Source organism: Anguilla rostrata, chromosome 2 (genome assembly GCF_018555375.3).
Source record: "Anguilla rostrata isolate EN2019 chromosome 2, ASM1855537v3, whole genome shotgun sequence".
Lineage (NCBI taxonomy): Eukaryota > Metazoa > Chordata > Actinopteri > Anguilliformes > Anguillidae > Anguilla > Anguilla rostrata.
Window position 1 is genome coordinate 50,232,209 of NC_057934.1, and position 19,510 is coordinate 50,251,718.

The following is a 19,510-nucleotide window of genomic DNA, read 5'->3' on the forward strand; positions in this document are numbered from 1 at the left end:
GACTGGTGCTTGCCAGATTAATCAGAAACCCAGCACAGAACTGAGACTACTACTATAGTTAACTGTCACCTTGTTAATTTCCATCAGCCTCACAGTAAATATCCTATACAAAAGTGACCTGTCAAGCCTATGATTACTGGTTGTGCAATGGCAGTTACAGTCTTCTCTCTTGCATGTAAACAGCAATTGTTAAAATATGGCAAGCCCATGCACATTCAGCTCTCTGGTGGCAGGGTTCAAACCCATAATGATTAATGTATGTTCCCATCTTACTGTGCGATAGCTTTTAAAACATTAACTGGATTGTCAGGCATAAGGCTTTGGTGAGACATTTCTCAAACAAGGATTAACTTCTCCAAAAGCACTGTTGACACAGAGTGATTTTTTTGTTTTTTGTTTTAAGTGCTACATTCCTAGGCAATGTGTTATTAAAAATTTACCTGAGACACAACATGGAAGCCTCTGACCTGTGCTGTTGACATTCTCACACGGTCACATGCTGGTCAGGCAGGGTGAAGGTCAAGCCGTGGCCGGCAGCAGGTTAGCTTAACCGCGTACTGTACCGGCTGACCTCTAGGTCACCTCAGCTGACAGGCTGCAGCAGCGACAAATGGGAAGGAGAGATACAGCAGACGCCCGTACGGAGCTGGAACACAGAAGGGCTGCCACTGAAAACACCGGCCCGTTTCCACTTTCTCCAGAGGAAGTGGCCCTGGAGCAGTTTTGACTGGACTGGCCAACCTTGTTCTTGTAGTGTGGGGATAAGCAGTATGTGATATCACTTACTCCATTAGCGCTTCAGCACAAGCTGCTGGGCTCCCTAAATTACATCATGGAGACACTAAACAGACAGTGCATTGTTTCTTTTTTTTTTAAATTAAATATGTACAATCCCTCATTGTGTTACCTGCATTGCCTTCACACTATTTCAAATATGTTCCTTATGTGCATCACAAAAGGGCATTGTCTAGCAAGGCTGTTGTGCACATTCTGCCCACTAAAATTACTGTACTAAAATCTAATGCTTGTAATAAACAGCCATGCACACCGTTTAAAATAATCAGAGCAATGATTGCATTCTGCTACCATCTAATGCCACACAGTATATTAAGGCAGGAAGGAGAAGGCACACAAATAGGACATACAATATTTATTTAGAAACACAAAAAAAAAATGATAAGTTAATTATCAGGTAGTCCACAAATATTGTGGGAATGGTATCAATACAGTCATACAGGGAGAAAAAAAAATACATGAAAAACCATTTAGGAACAGGCGATCCTAAGACAATTTGATTAGAAAACTGAAAATGGAAAAAAATAAAATTAAAGATGGGCTACTGGTTTTACCTCTCAGTGTAAAGCGATCCTTCTACTTGTCTTCGGTGGAAACATGAATTGACACTTAACACAAGTTTTTTTCAGTTTTTATTTTTTTAAATAACTGGATAGTAAAAAATGGGATGATTCCTACCCTGAATTTGCATATTTACTTTAGCCCGTGTCTCCCTCGCGCCCCCTCCCTCACATGAAGTAATTCAGGAGCAAAGGGCCCAACTGCAGAGAATCACAACATATCAGGAAACAAATATAAACTGGGGAAGGAATAAAATCCATGTAGATCTGCCCCCAAAGCAATGTCTCTTCTTTAATGTACATTTGCTACAAAAAGATGGTATACATTTGAACATATCATGCAAAGTGGCAAGTCTGCTTACAAACATGTCTAACAGTAGTCTCGTTTTGTGTAGCTCATCGGCGACTTTGATCTGCCCTCCCTCAAACACAATAAAACACCTAAACACCCCCAAATAATACAAAATAATATACCATGATTTAAAAATACCTAAGTCCGCACATCTTTGCAGAATTGTTTTTTGTTTCAGTCCATGTTCTTATCCACACCCTTTCAATCCTTAAACAAATAAAGAAAGCCTATTAAGTATTTAACTGATAGAGAAGACCAGAGGTGATGCATTTGTTGAAACCTGGTTTTGATATAAAGTGTCCTGTGTTATCAACTGTTGAAATTCCCTGATTGGCTGAAAAAAAGTCAGGTGACTGCAGAGCTGAGCAGTTTCCTATCATCCGATGGGGTGGAAAATGTCCGGGTTGCTTCAACTGGCTTGAGAGTGTAAACGCGCGTCTGATATCTACACGTTTACACTTGCGCTGTGATGAACATTTGAAATGAAAAACGGCAATGACAGATCGCCACTCTTCATGCAGTGCAAACACTGGTACCACAGGCCTCAGTTCAGCACAGACACCAGTTCCAGAGGAGAAAGAAGTAAAGAATAGAAACAGATGCTGCCATACACGTCCATGTTTCAGAGAAATGCTTGAGATAATCCTTGGGCATGACATCACAAAAGTCCTTTTTTTTAATTTCCAACTTTATGCCTATCTATTTATTGAGGAAAAAGAAACCTAATAAACATGGCTGATGCTTTCTGATTTAGTTAAATGTGTGTGCGCTTTTTTATTATTAACTGTATATTGGTTTCACCCTCCTTAATTGTCCACATTGCTTGGTTTTCTTGGTTATGGAGCCAATTCCCCTCTTCAGGCTTCCACTAGTGAAGGAGGAGACCATATCCTCCCCCCCTTCCCCTCCCCTGCCCCTGGCCCACCCCCCTCCCCGTTAGCATGGGCCCCTTCCGCCCGGGCCCTCATCTCTCGGCCTCCATGGCTACGCTGGCCTTCTGTTCGGTGGAGGCTTGCTGGGTGACGGCGGAGGGCCATCCAGGAGGGGGCGCCTGCGTGGGGGCGTGCCCCTGTGTCCACAGTCCCTGCTGGCTCGGGGCCGGGGGGGTCACGCCCCAGCTGACCTGAGGGGGCGGAGACGTGGCCATGGAGCCCATGGGGCTGCTGCTGTTGAAGCTCTCTGAGGCCTTGAGGCGGGAGAACATGGTAAGCGCGTCGGGGAAGTTGGGGGGCGTCGCGGGCGTGTTGGCTGGAGTGCACATCTGCAGCGGGGCAAACAGAGACAGGCATCAGACATGGAAAAAGTGCACACACAGTTACTGTCAGAGCCTTCCACGATCTTATCAGTTGGTGTCAGCGCTGGAGCTTCCCTGGCTATACCCAGCACACGGCCCCTCCTGTGCCATAAGAGCTGCTCAGTGCACCGGGTCCATGGGTACAGCAATGCGTGTGATGTTTTCCTCCCTGAATCTGTCAGATTTGTGCAGAATCAGATGCCAGTTCGTGAACCCGATTTCCTTCACCCTGCTGGCCTGGCCTTTCAAAGCATCTCTATAAAAGGAAGCGGAGAGGGGTCATGATGGACTCCCCTCCTCCCTTGTCCCTGAAGACCCTGCCGACATTCCTTCCCTTCCCCCAGAGTTCCTTCTGTTTATTTAGATTCATCCATTCAATGGCTCCGCTTCCTGCGGCCGAGCCGTAGCCTGGCACCCCCCCCCCCCCAACCCCCATCCCCCCCAGATCAGATCCTCGCGCTGTCCCACCACAACCCAACATGACCCCCATTGTCCTCCCATCGCTGGCCCTCCTCCTGCTGAAAATCCCTACGCTAGGAGCGCAGACAATAGCCTCGCTGAGGGCGCCCGCCGCTCTGGCCTCCCCCTGCCAAAATCAACACAGCACAGGCAGGTCTGAGCACGGCTCCCCGTGCGCCTGCTGTCTCTCTCATGCACAGCACACCGTCTGTGCTCAGAGAGCGCACGCTCGTGCACATGGGCGTCTGCATTCTGTGCAATAACCCCTTAGTTTGGGACTGCACTGTCATCAGGCTCAGGGTACTGATTCATTGTAGGCCTTTACATGGAAAACATGGCGATTTACTGTGTATGAAAATGCTATAATTTTGCCCCACCAGGATGACACAAGTCTTTAAGCAAATACCCACCTGTATGAAAAACAAGAACATGAACCAGGATGGAGACATCTATAAAATTCTATGCAAATATCCTGGATTCCATATTGATGGACTAAGGGGAAACTGAATTATAAACGGAATACCTGTATGGTTACTAGCATTTACTTCAATGGTCATCTATTGCACAGAAGAACGTACAGTTGTAAGAAAAAATGTAAATCTAAGAGTAAGTCTAAGTGTATTAGAAAAATTTTAATAAGGAGACTGTGACAACTGACCTTTTAACTTGAAAACCAAGTGGGTTCTCTAGAACAATGAGAACACTTGTGTTAAGGTTCATTAAAAACCATGCGCAGAGCTGAGCTAGAGATTGGGAGGAAGTTTAAAACATAAGTTATGTTTTCTCTGTGATCTTGACCTTTGAGCTTGTGATCTGCAAAATGGCTCATGGGGACCAGTGACAACAACATTTGAGTCATGTTTAATCAAAATCCACGTATAATTGTCTGTCTCTGCATGTGACTGGAGACCACTTCTGTGCAATCGAGAGCAGAAAGCCCCGTATTTGACGGCACACAAAAAGGAATGTTTCCATTACGGATATAAAATCACCTAAAATGCCAGACTAGTAATAGCTGCCTTTCGAGGGAAAAAGTGCTTGCTCAGAGCTTTCACTTCCCCAGGTAATAAATGCCCCACAAAATGGCACCCTGGGCTGATCTGATTTCCCAGCCACTGAGGGCTCTCACATCCCCCCTTGCCCAGGTATGTGAAACATTTGCAGATCGTCTTACCGCCGAACCCGAACGCGCCGGGCTCCCTCCCGCCCTGCAGGCTCGCCACCGGCAGAACAACCTTGACACCGGCCGCAGCTCCCATCGATCTCCGGTAAGAGTATCCCCACAAATCCGGAAACAAACCCCGGTTTTTCAAATCGATGCTGAAGCCCATACGTTGCACAGCGCCCCTTTTAATCTACGCAGCAGTTCATTCAGCTGCCACCGACCAGAAGAGGAGAGCAGGGTGAAGGCAGAGAGCGTCAATGGGACGAGCAGACTGCAGTGCTCTTCTGGAAAGGGGCTGAAGCTCTAACGTAAGGGGGTGAGGGCTACACCAGAACACGGGCAGGTCTGACAATGCTGTGTGTCACATCAATAGCATCACTGTCCATGGAAGTGGGTGCTGAGAACCTTGTGTGATGTCAAGGTTCAAAGCAAGGAATGGGTGAGCCAAAAGGGAAACTTTTACCAACAGTGTACAAAGGCCTTCAGAGCCAATTCAAGGCCAAAGCTTTATATCTCTTATATCCAATAAAATTATTTTTCTATTTTGCTATATTTTTAATAGTTTCTATGTATTTAAAAACAGAATAAGCATTAGATGCTACAATAAGATATTAAAAATGTATGTTCTGATTTTTCTTTTCAAATTGTTAAATGACATTTTTTTAAGGGCAAGGATGACACAGCTTCTCAGATAGTTTATTATTTAAAGTTCACAATCTAAATAAATAATGACTTAGATGAAGCAGCACTGTACATTGGGGTCAGCAAATAATACTTAATTCAGTGCAAACATGCCGGTATCATAGATACAAGATGTACTGCATTTGCTAATATCATCACCTTCAGCAAACAATATAATCCCTACTGTGTTACATTTCAATAACGAAGGACTAATTTAATATTGTGTTAATTGCTGATTAACCCACTGATTTCTCGTTGTTTAATGCACCCATTTGTTTACATTGTTAGACAGAATTTAGTGTCATTTATTATTATTAGAGATGACAGACTCAATATTTGTCATCAGTTCATGTTTGTAGTGTCTTGCTTATTTCTGATGAAAGAACTACAAGAATACACACCTAGAAGTAGTTATAAAACATGAGGCAATATGGGCAATACTTTTAGTCACACAAAGTTTCATGCATATTATAGTATGATATATTTCAGACTTTGTCAGCATTGCAATAAATAATTCATAAAGTAAACGGTATTAATCTTTTATGATGGGAAGCCATTTTAATGTGTATTACATTGGTTGCACACTAACTTTGCTTTTCACTACTTAGAAAAGCTATGCATTTTTTTCCCAGTTTTTTTTTTTTTTTTAAATAGATGGAACTATGGCATCATTGGCTTTTTTTTCTAACAACAGAGTTGTGTAATGACTACTCTTGAGTGTTTTGATACTCTGAACAACAACCTAGCATCAATCAGCAGTTTGTGTGAAGGAAGCACTATTTCAGCTCGCCTGCTCCTGAATCCTAAATGCCTGCCTCATGTGATAAATGCAGTCCTGTACACCTATAAAGGAACACTGACAGCCACTGTTTTTGACCAGACAGGTTTACTGACATTTCCTTGGCATCACTGCAGTAACAGGGAAACGTCGCATTCTTTTCATCAGTTTTAAAGACAGATGCGATTTTAAAAGGCTGCATGAGTAGGCCTGGGTTGATCCAGTAACCTAGCTGTTAGAGGATGTGGGGGGAAGAAGTGGTGGTTCTGAAGGGAGGAGAAGAAGGTCTCTCTCACGGTGGCCATTTGACTCAGGCTTCGGCCCAGCTGCAACGCCCTGCACCTCAGATGAGCCAGTACTGTACACACAAACACACACAGCAGACCTTGTACTCTGCTGCGCAGTTGCTATGGAAACACTTTGTTTGTGAGGAAGGACCTGGTAATGAGGAATGAAGTCTAGGGATGCTTATAAAAGGCAGCCCTTCTGCAGTTTGCTCCGTGTCTTGTTTACTTTTGTTTGTTTTATCACATTCACAGGCAAGACTCTGACCCTGGCCAATGGCTCTAAACATCGTGTGTGCCTTACCACACACGGTGGTCAACTGCACTCGTTCAACTGCACTCCTTCCCAAAAGCACTCTCTGAACAGTGTACCCAACCGGAATTTTCCAATACAAGACAAATGAGCTATTATTTATTGTGTGGCCCACTGCATTCTCTGACCAGCCCTATTTACAGCTGAAATTACATGGGATTTGGGAACATATGCCTTTGCAGTGACATCAACAGAAGATTTAAATGTCTACTGCGAATAAACTGAAGACCTATTTTTCCGTTCAAATGCCAAACACTACACATTGATGTGAGAGCGCTGTTGTAACTTCGAAGATGTTATTCTCAACTGCCTATTCTTCAAATACTTCACACATTGTCATAAAAGTGAAAGAGCATGCACAGATCTTCCTGAAGAAAATGTATCTATTAAATGCTCTATTTCTGTCTCTTGTGTGATCTCTATTGTATTATTTTACTAAAGGCTATAAATACAGCATATTATATTTTGTTGAGACAAAAGCACCAGCTTTGACTAGATCCCACCTGAGCCATCACCTGCGAGGGTGTGCTCATGAGTCAGACAGGGTGCGTCTTGGGAGAGGGCGCAGTCTGTTTCTAGGCGGAAGACAGGGGATAACGCTCAGATAGCCAAAGGCCTTGTTGCGCCTGACTGAGCTCATCAGAATGAATACATATTAGCAGATCCTGATAAAGGATGCATCTTACCAAGCGGCCTCCATCTGTTGAGTCTTAAAACACCTCAGGTGGAAAAAAAAGTCCTGAAAACAGGGCAGAACGTTTTGGACAAGTCTAACATTAGCATAACAATGGGGCGGGCACTCTGGTGTTGTCCTGGGGATAGCGTCCCGCTGATTAGCTTGGTTTTCAGCCTCACACAAGCCCCCCATTGTGCGCTTCCCTAATTCACGGCTTCGCTGTCCCCGAGTGTCTGTAGTCATGTGAGGACACGGCGCGGCTCCACGCACCGGCGCCATAGCTGTCTTTCGAAGGGTGACCTTCCCCTCTGTCTCCCCCTCGCACGCTCACTCTCCTTCAGATCAGCTCTGAGCCACCGCAGGTGCTTCAGGTAAAAATAACGGATGAAGCGGCTGCCCGCCCTAAGTCTGACTAATGAGGTGGTGTCGACAGTTTTGATTAGGATCGGTTTGAACACGTATCTAATATGCGCTTACGCCCTCCTGGAAACTCTCCGTCTATCTCCCCAACACACGCATGCATGTAAGAATATGCCAATCCCAGCTCTCTCTCACATCCTAACATACATACACATTATATGAGCAATTTCCCTACAGGCGTCCCTCTATTACATATCTGATGTCAGAGCATGTGCCTGTATGTCTCTATAGTTGTCTGTACAACATAACAATTAACTTTATCTTTTCAATCATTATATTTATCATTTCGTGCAAAGCAATAACAGTTATCGGTGAACGCCGTAAATCATAGTTGAAATAATATCTTAAGACGATACCCCTCTCAGTAGGCAAATTTATTTAAGCGTTCGCTTGATTCATCCCATAACAACAGAGGCACGAATGGCATGATAAGTCTTCCTGCTCCCTCCCAGTCACACTGTTTAAGGTTTTGAATGCCACGAAAAACTGCTTTTCAGACAGCTAGAACAGAAGCTAGCGGCGCAGGCTTATTATGACAGATGTACAGGAACTGTCCTGGGTTACTGCTGCTCACTCAGCCTTTCATTTCATGCCATACTCCCCATTAACAAATACATTTTGTGCATTTACAATATTTTAATATGACTGAAATACTGAAAATAATATATTTTGATTGCTTGGGTGAGTGTTGTGCTTTCTTGACTACTCTTTTTTTGGAGTGGCACCTTTGTAAAGCACCGTCCTCTCCTACTCCGATGCTGTGAACATACATTTGATCAGAGAAGTTTAAGTTTCAAAACACCTCTATTTAATGGCAACTGAGTTTTTGGTCAAAAAAAAGGAACCTTCTGAAACATGCACTATTTTGGTGGTCAAATGACAGCGGAGTTCGTGCTCTGAAGTCCTTTAGAAAGAAGTGCCTGCCAACAACTCCATTACTTAACAAGAATGAATTCATTTTCATATTTAATATTCTGTTACAGGGAGCCATTCAAATACTCTCTATCTTCTATTACAGAATTGTTTTCCTGATACCAAGCAGTAGCTATGTGGCTTGGTTTTCAAATTGTTGAAGTTCATCCACACTCTAAACCAATACAGTCAAAATAACTGTGACTGTTATTAAAATAAAAGGGACTTCACTATACAATTTTTATTTATTTACACAGTCTGCAACACATATGATTTGAAAAAATGTGATACAGCCTTGACATTCTGCAAGATTGTAGCTCTAGTCCAACCACTGTAGACAAATCAGTTTGATAAACTACAGTGGGGTATTTTGAAATAAAACTCCCAGGGTACATTTAACCAAAATAAATTGTGATATTAGAATGGTGTGTGCGTTCATGCATTTCAGTGGATGTAATGTAATTTCAGAACGTCTGGTTTGGCTTGCGCGCGTGTGCATGCGTACACGTGGATGTAAAGTACTGTAATTTCGAAGTGTTCGGTTTTGGCTTGGGTCTGTGGCAGTTTACACAGGGGATCTTGGCACAGTGCTCACCGGCATTCTCTCACTATATTTAGGCTCACTTTGCCCTTCACATCTCAATAAAATTCATCATAGTCTCTCAATTTCCAAATCAGTGTCTTCCTCGCCTCATTTTTAAATAGCATCTCATGTCGGCACTCGCAGGCATGCGAACTCACCCACTGGGGCATCAACAGCAAATTACACGTCTCGGTCTCCTTAATATCCCTGGGATGGGTTCATTTAAGGAAACCGGAAAACTTTCTGTATGTTTTTCTTTCTACGCTATTTAAGTATCCTACAAAGTAACACAAAATGGCAGTTGGGCTCCACAAACAACTTCTGGAAGCATGTATGGGTATTTGAAAAAGCTTTTAAGAATGCCTTGTTCCAACGCTATAGTGGAATGCATGATAGATAATAGGGGATTGTTTTCAAATACAACCTGTCAGTGATAGATTCGAGACCATCTCTTGACATATTTGTGACTCTCTACGTTTAATGTTTTAGTGAAAAGTCAGACAAAATGTATGTCTGTGTACGTATTCATGGGCAGTCCTACAGCAGAATTCCACGGGGACTCTATAATTAATACAATGATGTGGTCTGTAATAGTATAATTAATGGTCTCCTCCAGTAAAGTACTCACTGTACTTCCATAATAAAGCAGGGTGGCCAGCAAAATCACATGATCCACTGGCTAAGTCTGGAGCCCCATAGAGAGACAGACAGTGAAGGAGTGGGGGAGGAGAGAGAGAGACAGATAGGGAGAGAGAGTGAGGACAGAGAGAGAGAGGGAGAGAAAGAGAAAGAGGAGAGAGAGAGGAGAGAGAGGTGGAACAAAGTAATGAAGAGTGAGAGATGTAAAGGAACAGAAGATAAGAGGATGGTGCCGAGAGCACATGGTTAAATTCAGGAAAAAAAAATAAAAAATTCTATAATAAGACCAGCATTAAGGCTTCTAAAGGGCATAAGGATGTGCAAAACAGAGAAAACAGAGAGGAACCGCAGCATAGCACTGGGCTTTTTCCTCTAAACTCCGCACTTCTCTTTACATAAAGAGATAAATGCACATTCAATACCTACAGGCTGCAGGTAAATGATCGGCCAGTTAACAGCTTGATCATTAACCTGTCTTCGTCTGACTGTTGACACACTGCAGGGATGTTTTCCAGTGAATAGGGACGGTGGTAATTGTCCAGACTGTCAGCCTGCTTGTTTTTCAGGAAAACAAATGGAACAAATGTGCTCGCGTGGCAGAAAAACAATGAGAAAAGAATAACGTTCAGCTATATGGTGGACGTCAGGACTGGACTGGGATGTCAAGCGATAATTTCAACAGACAGAGGGCATAAATGCTTCAGAACGGCTTTGAGCAAAAGAATAATCTGCCACGGTTTTCTTGGGTACAGCTCTCCCGGAGGGAAAGTGGCTTTCATACAGAACTGACTGCCCATGTCCTGGCCTAGAGAGAGGCCCCTCTGGCTCAATCAGCTGACCCCATAATCTCTGCTACCCCGTGGAAGTCATGTTTGAGCTCAGCAGTTTATCAGCCCCTGAAGACTTCCCTGTGTCCGCAGCGCACGCAGCTGCGGGCTCTGGCTCTGGCTAGCGATCGCGGCGGCTCGTAAACACGTCCGCTCTCCGCGCTCCGGCGCCGCTCGCTCTCTCCGTCCTCCCTGCCAGCCCGCCCTCGGCCGCCAGACACTCGGCCTTCTGGGAAACCTCGTTCCTAGAAACCCGTCGGCCGAGGCCAAGCCGCTGGAGGGGCGGGGGACCGCCTGGCCCTGGGAGGGCCGGGGAGCGGCGGAGGACTGAAATGCGCACGTTACGCGTCAAGCACGTTACGCGTCGAGCACGTTACGCGTCGAGCACGTGCGTGCGATACCGCGGCCGCGTCTCTGACGCATCCCCCAGCCTGCCGCTGCAGCACAGCGCAGCCTCCTCCTCCAGCCCCCGGTGTGTCTCTCTCACCGCTACTCTGGCGCTGGTAAAAAGGAGCATTTACGAACCACTTCCCATCTCAGCAGGTTAGAAGAAACACGGCAAACAGCACAACAGCAAATCTAGCTGTTCATCCGCCGAGGGAAAACTGTTCATCTGCTGCGGGAAATTCATCTGGTGCATAAAATGAGACAGAACGCAGCAGGAACAAAACAAACAGACATAGCGAACGCTGTTAACGATAGACGGTGGGCTTCTGGACGTATATTTAAATGTGACAGATCAGATAGATGGTTCATAAGAGCTGGTGCATTTTTGCCTTATAGATGATCCTGGCATAGCGCCAAATTAACATGTTAGTCCAACATCCCCTCAAATGGAATGGATTATAAAATACAATTTCCTCTAGTCATCCATCAGAAGAATTCTACAGCCTTGACAATGTAACAAAGGCTCCTCTAACACAATAGCCCTCTCTCATCCGCCCAGATTAAATATAAGGGAGACCTCTATCCCCTTCAATGCAAAAAGGCTGTGGGGCAGACAGGGAGAAACACAATCCATTGCAGCTCCCACTGATAGACACAGAACGTTTTTAAAAATGTACCTACATTCAAGGACTTGGCAATTCTTTCAAAACAAGCTACAGAGCAGTTAAAGAAACCTGACCTGGGTCTCGAAGATTAAAAAAAAAAAAATTATTTTCATTTGCAGCACACAGTCTTAGCTCACGCAAATGACCCTTGAACCTGCGTGTCAGTACTTGAAGATGCCACGCCCAAAAACAAACCTCAGAACTCACATTTTCCAGAAACAAAAACCCCACTCATTCACGCTGCTGGGAAAAGAAGCTTTTCAACTGCTTTGATCTGAGGTTCTTTTGGGGGAAGAGGAGGGCAAAATTATTTTGATTGCTTTCACTAACTGGAAGCCAATCATGAATGGCACCGCAGTTTTCAGCTGCACACCTCTTTTCCTTTTATTATTCCAGAACTGCACAATTCCCTTTTTATGAGTGCTGTGAGGCAGTGGAAGAGCACGTTCTTATTTAGTCTATTGTTCACCAACTTCAGAACAGACTGACTCTCGTCAGTACAGGCAGCGGTCAGATTTTATTTGGAGTTGAACCGGAGCGGTGAAAGGAGAGGATTAGCAGCCTCGAATCTGGCCACACGCAGTACGTAAACATCTCACACGGCCGCACGTGAAAGCGGCGCAGCTCGATTAGCGTTACGGTAACAGCAGAGGGGGTGACAGGCAGAGCTCTCACTTCTCCATTTTTCGCTGACGGCCTTCGCCCCGGCGGCAGCACTTTGCGAGCGCTGCGGCGGAGGTGAAAGAGCATCCGCTCTCCCTTTCCGGCCGCGGGGCCTCCCGCCGGGCGGCTCCAGAGACAAGGGCCCCTCAGCGCCGGCGGCTGGAAGCCGCGAGAGCGCAGCGCGGCTCGCAGGACTGACGCCCTCTGTTCCCCGCTGCTGGAGCGCGCTCTGCTCGCACTGCGTGCCCCCGGTGAACCCGCGGTTACTGTGGTGCACGTTTCATAGTTGCCATGAAGTCACTCCCTCCAGAGCAACATTCCTTTACCAAATGTAAAATGGATACTCCGCAGGCCCAGCCCAAAAGCACACTGTTTATGTTGCGGCAACACCACCACTCGAATAAGCCATGCGACGATCTGTACACTGCCTGATCTTCACACTGCCGTTACTGATTCAAATAAAATAAACATTTCTCTTTTAATTCATTAAAAAATAAACAGTTCTTCACAAGATTTTGGATTAATGAGCAACACTTTCTTTTCATCGTATTAAAAGGGGAAAACATTCTTCTACACACTACACACTGATTAATCCACCCACGCCACTTTTCATGGTCCTCGCACAATTTCACTTCATATTGTCCTGTTTCCAATACACTGCATGCTTGATAAACAGACAAGAATACAAACAGCAACAGAAAGCCAAAACTGACTGAGGTAAGTCATGTTTTGGTCCTGAAGGAACCTGCTCTATTTTCCACACAGGTTCCCAACAAACGATGACCCGTGTCTTTATCTTTCACTGTGAGAAATCCCAAACAGACTGGCCTGAAGGGAGTTTTGACATGGCACTCTCCCTCAGAAACAGCCAGAGGTCTGGGAAGCTGGAAGGTAAGACCAGAAGCCCTCCTACCCTCAGCCTGAAAACACTCAGGCCCTTTGTCAGTCCCCCTGCCCCACTCCCAGATTTCCCTGCTCAGCCCCGTGCCGCAGAAAGGAACCATTTTCTGCGAGTACGAGTCACACTTCCTGTTGGACCCCGTAGCAGTGCCTATGTTTATGCGGGCCTACACGTGAGCATACGTGGCCAGAAGCGGGGTGGAGGCTCCTAGGGAGAGAGTATGGGGGGGGGAACATGCAATAGCATGCAGTATGAGACCGGAGTCTTCCGGAGAGAACTGAACTCTGTAATAGCTCCCACATTAGTGAGCCAGGGGTCAGCCCTTTCTGCAGTCAGCCAATGGGACTGAACTCACTGCAAGAGAGTTTCATAACAAGGTATTGCAAAGTGGTGCCATGTAACAGAAAATACTGTTACTTTCAACAGTGAGACAGACATGTTTCATGATTGCACACTCAACCGAGCAAACATAAATGAAACAGGCCTTAACAGAGAAAACTAAAGAACAACAGTCACTCTGAAGATATACATCAAGGTCTGTGTGTTTTTCAGGTTTCGTTTTCAAAGTACACTTTCACATTGTTGTTGGTAAGTGTAGCTTCGAGTAGACTTAGCCTACCCATGTGAATGGGGCAGTGTGCTTTCACTGTAACGTCCAATGTGACCACTAAAAAATAGCCCCACCCTGCTATTGGTTAAGCCTCTTATGCAACTGTGCTGGTGGAGGCTGCTCTGTATTCCTGCAGTCCCACTATGACCCTGTTTCCTCATTTCCATAAGAATCCAGTTGTGATGATCCAGATATCTAGGGACTCTTCAAAGAGCGATATAGCAGCCATTCAGCAAGCTTGCTTAGCTCCATAATGAGTCACTCTCTGGAGAAGCAGACTGCATGTTGTGAAACAATCTCGCCTGCTACAGAATCCTGTCTGTTTCAGTGCACATGGCTCTGCACTCGTCTGGCCTTGAAGCTTCTTCAGGGAAAATGAAGCAATTTGAAGTGTAAGCTACTCCCCCCATTTTACAATACAATCCAAAGCCGCAGGAACTAATCCAGTGAGACAGGCTGTGAGATGTAGGTGACGGGAGCAGCTGGCCAGACGAGAGGGTAGTTTAGGTTTGAACGCACGTGCACTCGTGCGTCCGTTTATTGAAAAGCACGAGCTATGCTGAATCCCTCTGGAGCTGCCAAACTAACAAAAACAGCACTATGCTGTACTTGGAAGCAGAGCATCACTAATGTGCTACTTCATCACCTGACTGAAGAAAACGGGCAAACTAATCTGAATATTAATGTGCACAAAGACAAGCAAAAACATAGGATAACATAATGATGAGGACAGGCCATTCAGCCCAGCAATGCTCACCATTTTCCTGACTAATAATTTTCCTGCCATTTTCCTGGCCGAATAAATAAAAGATAATGTGTACTGTGCCAGCAGTGTAACATTGAGCTGGGGTGTTCAGCAACAGAAGCACTGTCCAGACTAGGACACAATGTCTTATTTTAATTGCTTAAAGGATAACTATTTCTACATTTAAGCATTTCTCTAGTTCATATCACAAAAGTTATATATGGCAGCCAAACCCTGCATTACTTCAAAAGCATCTGTAGGCTCATGGCCACGAGTCATAATTATTGTATCAGCTGGGGCAAAGTGGATTACATTTCGCAGGCCAAGCAGCACAATTTAGCTGCAGAACAACCATGCAAAAACGGTAGAAAGTGGTTCCACTGTAAATGGATACATTCTGCAATGCTGAACAAATGGCTCCAAATTCAAAACATAAATAGTGCATCAGGATTGAACCCAGAGAAAAATCCCAAGCAACTGAAGGATCTTACAAAGCAGTGATGGACCAAGCTTAGCCCTAGTCTAGGATACTGCTGACCCTACTTACATTGTGAAACCTACAGTATTTAAGTGGCCTTCTGAATACTGTTTTGGAAACTTCTCTGCCTTGAACATTTGTCATGGATGCTGACACACAGGGTTTACAGTGACTTTAGTATTTTAAATACCAAGACAAAGTTCCTTCCAAAATTCATATCTATGTGGCATGCATATGAGAGTACTGTGAATTAATTCATAATTAATTCAGTGTTTTAAGCATATGAATTAATGCTTAAAACACTGTTCTATTGTTCATCATTTCTGAACAGTATATGCGTTTTACACTTGAACTCACAACAATCCAAATCCATAAATATTATAAACTGCATTTTATCTTCTTGATCACACCACATTAAAAAAAGTTCTAATTTTGTAAATGTTTAGCTTAATGAAATAAAATGAAAGTTGACTGCTGTTAACTGATTATATTATTGGACAAACTCTCTAGAACAGTTTGCTAGCAACCATGAATTTCACTTAATTGCATTAACAAAGTGGATAAAAATAACGTAAATTTACAACTGTTTATATAGAAACAATGTGCTGAAATCTCTATGCACACAGTGTTTTGAACATGAAGCTGCTCCCAGCAAAAGTTTAAAATGGACCGGATATATTCCACAAACTGACCACTCCAACCTGGATAATGAATGCTGCCCAACTCCTTGAAGTCAGAGAGTGCTTCTGCCCAACAAACCTTCTCCTTTTCTTTCACAGTTCACTCTCTTCAGCTCCCTCCACTAATTCTGGATCTCTCTATGCATCATTTCAATGCTGATCCTGGTAACCACTCTGCACCAACATATCTCCAAACTTCTCCAAACATGTCACCCCTCCAGTTCCTCAACCATCTGGCCCTCTTCAAAGCTGCCCCAGGGCTCCTTCAGTAATAGTTTTCATTTGATTACGGACTCGTAAGAAGACAAAACTGAAAATGTCCACTCAACGACCCACTCCTTCAACTCAAAACAACACAGTTGGCTATTACTACAGTGAGTCCATGCACAATACAATGCACAATGAAGGCCCTAGGACAATGGCTGTATTTTGGTCATACACCTTCACAATGACATTTAGAAAAGTGAAATAAATTATACAATAATTTCTGACAAAATATATACGTATTAATCCGAGAACACACACACAACCAAAATATCAGAATCACCAGATTCAGGCCGGCCTACCTTACACTATAACGCAGTGGACAAATGTGTGTGTGTGTGTGTGTGTGTGCGCGCGTATATACACTCACCGGCCACTTCATTAGGAACACTTGTTCAACTGCTCGTTAATGCAAATATCTAATCAGCCAATCATGTGGCAGCAACTCAATGCATTTAGGCATGTAGACATGGTCAAGACGATCTGCTGAAGTTCAAACCAAGCATCAGAATGGGGAAGAAAGGTGATTTAAGTGACTTTGAACTTGGCATGGTTGTTGGTGCCAGACGGGCTGGTTGGAGTATTTCAGAAACTGCTGATCTACTGGGATTTTCACGCACAACCATCTCAAACAATAGGGTTTAGAGAGAATGGTCCAAAAAAATAGAAAATATCCAGTGAGCGGCAGTTCTCTGGGCAAAAATGCCTTGTTGATGGCAGAGGTCAGAGGAGAATGGCCAGACTGGTTCGAGCTGATAGAAAGGCAACAGTAACTCAAATAACCACTCGTTACAACCGAGGTATGCAGAAGAGCATCTCTGAACACACAACACGTCGAACCTTGAAGCAGATGGGCTACAGCAGCAGAAGACCACACCTGGTGCCACTCCTGTCAGCTAAGAACAGGAAACTGAGGCTACAACTGGCACGGGCTCACCAAAATAGGACAATAGACGATTGGAAAAATGTTGCCTGGTCTGATGAGTCTCGATTTCTGCTGCAACATTCAGATGGTAGGGTCAGAATTTGGCGTAAACAACATGAAAGCATGGATCCATCCTGCCTTGTAACGGTTCAGGCTGGTGGTGGTGGTGTAATGGTGTGGGGGATATTTTATTGGCACACTTTTGGCCCCTTAGTACCAACTGAGCATCATTTAAACGCCACAGCCTACCTGAGTATTGTTGCTGACCATGTCCATCCCTTTATGACCAGTGTACCCATCTTCTAATGGCTACTTCCAGCAGGATAAAACGCCATGTCACAAAGCTCAAATCATCTCAAACTGTTTTTTTGAACATGACAATGAGTTCACTGTACTCAAATGGCCTCCACAGTCATCAGATCTCAATCCAATAGAGCACCTCTGGGATGTGGTGGAACGGGAGATTCGCATCATGGATGTGCAGCCGACAAATCTGCAGCAACTGCGTGATGCTATCAAGTCAATATGGACCAAAATCTCTGAGGAATGTTTCCAGCACCTTGTTGAATCTATGCCACGAAGAATTAAGGCAGTTCTGAAGGCAAAAGGGGGTCCAACCCGGTACTAGCAATGTGTGCCTAATAAAGTGGCCGGTAGTAAATACGTCGGTTGTGAAATTCAGATTTTTATTCAGCGTACATCTCTTATTTTAACGTCGTATACGAGTTGGATGAGCACTTACATAATAAGTGAAAATATAAAAATAAAAATAATGAATATATAACAACAAATCTGGCGATAAAATGCAGGCGCTCTAGTTTAACATGGTAAAGAGCGTCTGCCCGTGCGGCGGTTAGAAACCACGGTGTTCAAGGGTCGGATATACAAAAGCAAAAACTGCTGTTCAACGCTGTTAATTATGTGCACTGTTTTCCTGGAAACACCCTCCCCCACATTTCTGATACATATTTTCAATGCCGCAATTAAAAACAAAAAAAAGTTTTCTGCACCTCACCGACATGCTTTCCTTTCAGATTCAGATGCTACATTTTACGATGTTACCGGGAAGAACACAAACCACCCGCTATAAACGTGGCTGCCTGTGTTTATTTTTGTCAGACTCGCGTCTTCCCAACATGGCGGACATGTGGATAATAATAATAATAATAATAATAATAATAATAATAATAATAATAACAATAACAATAATAATAATAACACAACAACTTCTGATGTCAATAAAAATAATAATAAAATAATAATAACAATAAAACGGACATTCTGTTCATGTAAATGTATACTCACCATTTGATGGTGGTGACTGTATGGAATATTGGTTTCTTGAAAAAAGGCACTGAGCGCAGTCTACAACAAAAAGCAAAAATGTGGCTTAGGTTAAGTGGTTACAAGCAGAACGCCAACGTGGTTTTAAATTGCAGCAAGCCTGCACACTTAAACTAGACTGAATACAATGTATACTACAAATGGCTAACAATAACATAGATAATGTTCAAATTAACCGCGCTGTTATGTTTCCATACAAAAGCGATTTTTACAATCAATAAATAATTTCTAGCTAGTTTCTGTGTGATGCAATATTTAGTCGTCAAATAGGCTTTAACGTTAGCAAGCTATATGAATGCAACCATTGAGCGGTCATCTTTATTGCATAATAGCATTAACCTATAGTAGCAAGCGACTGCTGTAAGAGTCATGGAAAAGGCTTATAGTATTTAGTTAACGTAGCTTGCTTAGAAGCTACACTAGTATCGCATTGGATGTAGTGACCTACAGATGAATGTTGTAGCTCGATTCAATCGTAGCCAAATATGACAAATGTAGAGATTGTAAATCCAATAAAATAGCCTACAGCGGAACATACGTACATACAAATATAGCCTACATACATGGAAATAACCAAAACATGGGTGGCTGTATTCGATATGCTAGTATCACACTATCACACATAAACACTAACGTTAGCTATTTAGCACAAGTCCCAGAATGTTACCTCGAATTGCCAATGTGCCGCTTGCAAAAGCTGCTTCGCCTGGTCCGCCGCACATCCAGCTGTCAGGACAAACTGGTTTATCATCACTTGGTGCTTAAGTTCATCCATATTCGCCGGAGCTTATTGTCTAAGCGTCTGTTTTAGTGTTCAACCAGGAATTCAGTCCTTGTGAATATTTCTTGTCTCTTTCTCTTTCAGTCATCCACCATTACAGCCGGCTGAGCAAACACAAATATTTACTGTATGAGCAGTGCCAGTGTACGGAGCGCCTCCTGATTGACAAGCAATGGCAGCCAATGGGAGGGACTGAGGGAAAGTGGGACTTGTATGCTGTGAAATCCTCCTGTACATCGGGTGTGTGAAACTGATGGAGCACTTTGTTTTACCAAAGAGAACGGAACGTGAATATAATTACATGGAAAATACATTTTTGAAGAAAACTT

General features: G+C 43.9%; 1 protein-coding gene across 1 annotated transcript; it reads right to left on the bottom strand.

Annotated features, from left to right (window-relative positions):
* Nucleotides 1–1,135: 1,135 nt before the first annotated feature.
* ubald1a (UBA-like domain containing 1a) lies at nt 1,136–19,325 on the bottom strand. The gene is made up of 3 exons (XM_064322819.1): nt 19,068–19,325; nt 18,362–18,421; nt 1,136–2,968 (listed from the first exon to the last, which is right to left on the bottom strand). The coding sequence occupies exons 1-3, from the start codon at nt 19,173–19,175 to the stop codon at nt 2,672–2,674; spliced, it is 465 nt and encodes a 154-aa protein (XP_064178889.1). The 5' UTR covers nt 19,176–19,325; the 3' UTR covers nt 1,136–2,671.
* Nucleotides 19,326–19,510: the final 185 nt, after the last annotated feature.